Source organism: Diceros bicornis, chromosome 3 (assembly GCF_020826845.1).
Source record: "Diceros bicornis minor isolate mBicDic1 chromosome 3, mDicBic1.mat.cur, whole genome shotgun sequence".
In the NCBI taxonomy this organism is placed as follows: Eukaryota; Metazoa; Chordata; class Mammalia; order Perissodactyla; family Rhinocerotidae; genus Diceros; species Diceros bicornis.
In genome coordinates this window covers 90,834,365-90,837,916 of record NC_080742.1, presented here as the reverse complement: position 1 = coordinate 90,837,916, position 3,552 = coordinate 90,834,365, and the positions used below count along the sequence as shown (strand labels likewise).

The window sequence follows — 3,552 nt, the reverse complement described above, 5'->3', positions numbered from 1 at the left end:
CATCTACTTTCTCAAGAAACAAATGCACTGGCTGTTTCTTTGCGTCTACTTTATTATTTCTACATATCTGCCTGGATATTTACATAGTCCAACTCTATGTCTCCAGTTATCAGACTTGATATTCCAGCATCCTCTGTAAACTCTGAGAAGGTCATGATGACTCACTCCTTCTGTCCTTCTGCCAGGCTGTTCCTGGAAAGGGAGACCAGGCTGTATTTATCCCTGTTACATCAGCACCTGCCCCTGGACCAAGCACTACTCAGTGCTCAGGTAAATGTTCACTAAGTCAAGCAAAGCAGAATGAAATTCTCTAATCATCCCAAAAATCGGAGGATGAGGCTATCTATTTAAACAATAGTTTATCATAATCTGAAAATAACATCAAAAATTTATTGGAATAATGTCCTTGATTTCCTTGTCTGTAAAATGAAATGGACAGAACACATGATCCCTATGGTTCCTTTCATTTCTAACATTTTTATCTCTTATATAGTAACGGGGCTGTTCTGGAAGGAATTTGGATCCTTGACACTGACTCCAACAGGGAGTGATGAAGGTGATTCTGGATGCTGTAGCAGCATCTGGATTGTAGTGGACCAGAGCTGAGTTATTCCCTCTGCTGATACAAGGACCAGGCTCCCTGGGGCCATGCTCAGAACCCCAGCCACCAGCTACTTTGCTCTGGCCCTAGAACCCAACTCCAACCCTGAGAACTTAAAGCCAGTTTCTATTCTCAGCAGTGTCTGCAGTGACAGCTTCTGGCCACTGCAAGGCTAGGGCAGAGAGGAAAGCAAGAAATGCCTGCTCCATCCAGCTTCTCTGCCCTCTCCCTCCACCAATGAAAGCCCAGGACAGCGTTCCCAGCCAGAAGACGTCTGAATTGGATGATGTTTTTCAATTCTATTATATTTGACTCTGGCTCCACTGTGGTTTTCTGAGCACCGATGTATTATTGCATTTGTCCTTTGTTCAGCTGTCTCATTTGATTCTCACAGTCTTTACCAAGATCCAATTTTTAAAATTTTTTATTGGATTCTGTGGCACTGCTGATTTTCTAAACGCAAATTCCTAATGTTGAAAGACAGCATTTCCTAGAAGTTGTTTGAAAGCGTAGTGGCTCATATACCCAATAAATATTCTTAATAAATGAGTTAATTTACTAATTTTTGTAAGAGCAGGAAATGTGCTTTGAGATTGCATTTCTATTAGAAAAAACTGATGGCATTTAATTCTAGTTCTATAGACGGTGGTCGACGTGTTGGAAGGGAGATAAGCCAGCACAATCTTAGCTGAGAGAGGAGAATTCACTCCCTCTGAGAAGATTCAGTGGATTTCAGTCACTTCATACTCAGTAGTAACATGCGAGTATCATTGGTTTCCAAATGCTCTCATTACATTATTTTGTTTATTTAAACATCTAAATAATTGCCTGCAACTTACTGTATATATTGCACATTATTGAGAAGGAAGGCATAACTGCAGTGGGAATTTAATTACAGCTGCAAATTTATTGCCAACTAGTAACTTTGTTCTTCTCCTTCACAACACTTAGCACAATTATTCTTAATTAATTTTTTGTAATTATTAATGTGTCCCTGATTACATTACAAGGGCCAAGGAAGCAGGGCTTATGTTCTGTCTTTCTAGTTCACAGACAGGTGTCTGATGTCCAGTACAGTCTCTGGCACAAAGCAGGGGCTTAACAGATATTGGTTTAAGAGACTGAGGTGTCATCTGGACTGATGGGCACAATGAGAATGACATGAGAGGATTCCTTTCTAGGCAGTGACCCCAACTAGACCCAAGAAGAAACATGAAGAGAAAATGAATCCAGTCTTTAGGAACAACACCGAGGAACCCGGGGCACCAGTCTTGTTCTCAACTGTCTGATTAGAATACGTTACCCACTGCTCCCCCAACTGAAGAATCCTTCCTGTGCTCCCGGGGATCCACGGTTCTTCCTTCCTTTCCATTTCCTACCTTCCTTCCTTAGTTTTTCTTTCTCTTTTCTTTTTTTCTGCCTTTCAATCATTTTTTCTCCCTTTTCTCCACCACTTTTCCCCCCGTCTTTCCTTCTGCATTGATAGATTATGTCCTCTATGACTGTAATTGTGCTGGATCCCAGGCATAAAAGGATGACCAGAACAGGGACTTTACCCTTGAGAATTTCACAGTCTAGTGTGAGCACCCAAATGTCCCTTTCTCCAACATCTTCATTGCATTCTCCCTGATCCCCTATGCTAAGGAACCTGTGGAAGTGTCCCAATTCCAGCCTCAGTCCTAGACCAGGGCATAATCTTAGCGTCCTAAAGTAAGACCATCACTCGTCCCTCACTGACTCTGCTCCTCCCCCAACAGCCTGTCCCACCTCCTCCATGAGGGACAACCTGACCTGGGTGAGTGAGTTTGTCCTAATGGGGCTCTCCAGTGACAGGCAGATCCAGGCTGGACTCTTTGTCTTGTTTGGGGCTGCGTATCTGCTGACCCTGGTTGGCAACGGGCTCATCATCTTCCTGATTGTGCTGGATACACGACTGCACCTGCCCATGTACTTCTTCCTCTGCAACCTGGCCGTGGTGGACATTGGCTGCACCTCCAGTGGGATTCCCCAGATGCTGGTGCACTTCCTCCTGGAGAAGAAGACCATCTCCTTCACCCGATTTGCAACCCAGATCTTCTTCTCACTGGCCCTTGGGGGCACTGAGTTCCTGGTGCTGGCAGCAATGGCCTATGACCTTTACTCAGCAGTCTGTGACCTGCTGCACTATGTGGCAGTGATGGGCTCGAGGCACTGTGTGGTGCTGGCAGCTGTCTCTTGGCTCATGGGCCTGGCTAATTCCGCTGTGGAGACAGCAGTCACCATGCGCCTGCCCACCTGTGGGCACCACGTGCTGAACCATGTGGTCTGTGAGACACTGGCACTGGTCAGATTGGCCTGCGTGGACGTCACCCTCAACAAGGTGGTCATAATGGCCTCCAGCGTGGTGGTGCTGCTGGTGCCCTGCTGTCTGGTCTCCCTGTCCTATGCCCACATTGTGGCTGTCATCCTGCAGATCCGTGCAACCGGGGGAAGCTGCAAAGCCTTTGGGACCTGTGTCTCCCATCTCACTGTGGTCTCCATGTCTTATGGGAGGGCCTTGGTTACCCACATGCAGCCCAGCTCCATAGTCTTAACCAAGCAGGACAAGGTGGTAGCACTCTTTTACGCTTTGGTGACTCCCATGTTGAATCCGCTCATCTATAGTCTGAGGAACCAGGAAATGAAGGCTGCTCTGAGTCGAGTTCTGATGAGGACTTCTGAATCAAAGCTTTAGTAGTGACTTTGTCACAAGATGGCCTCACTCTGAAGACAGTGGACACTGGAGTGTGCCCTCCTGCATAACGTCTGTGTGCGCATATGTATGTGTGTGTGTGCATGTGCATGTGCATGTGTGTGTGCACTGGTGTGTAAGAGAGCAGGAGGAAGGACCCCCATCTGTACTACTATCTTTTAAGGCAATAGAGTAACGGGATTTTACCTCTGGACTCTATTTTTGGTCCCTGCCTTATTCT

General features: G+C 46.1%; 1 protein-coding gene across 1 annotated transcript; it reads left to right on the top strand.

The window, feature by feature from the left end:
- Positions 1-2,375: 2,375 nt before the first annotated feature.
- Positions 2,376-3,314, top strand: LOC131422462 (olfactory receptor 2F1-like). Its single transcript, XM_058569731.1, has one exon. It carries the CDS (start codon positions 2,376-2,378, stop codon positions 3,312-3,314), a length of 939 nt encoding a protein of 312 aa, XP_058425714.1.
- The last annotated feature ends 238 nt before the right edge of the window (positions 3,315-3,552 follow it).

Excerpts from the sequence above, each read along its gene's own strand:
- LOC131422462 (XM_058569731.1), top strand. The coding sequence starts at position 2,376 with ATGAGGGACAACCTGACCTGGGTGAGTGAGTTTGTCCTAATGGGGCTC.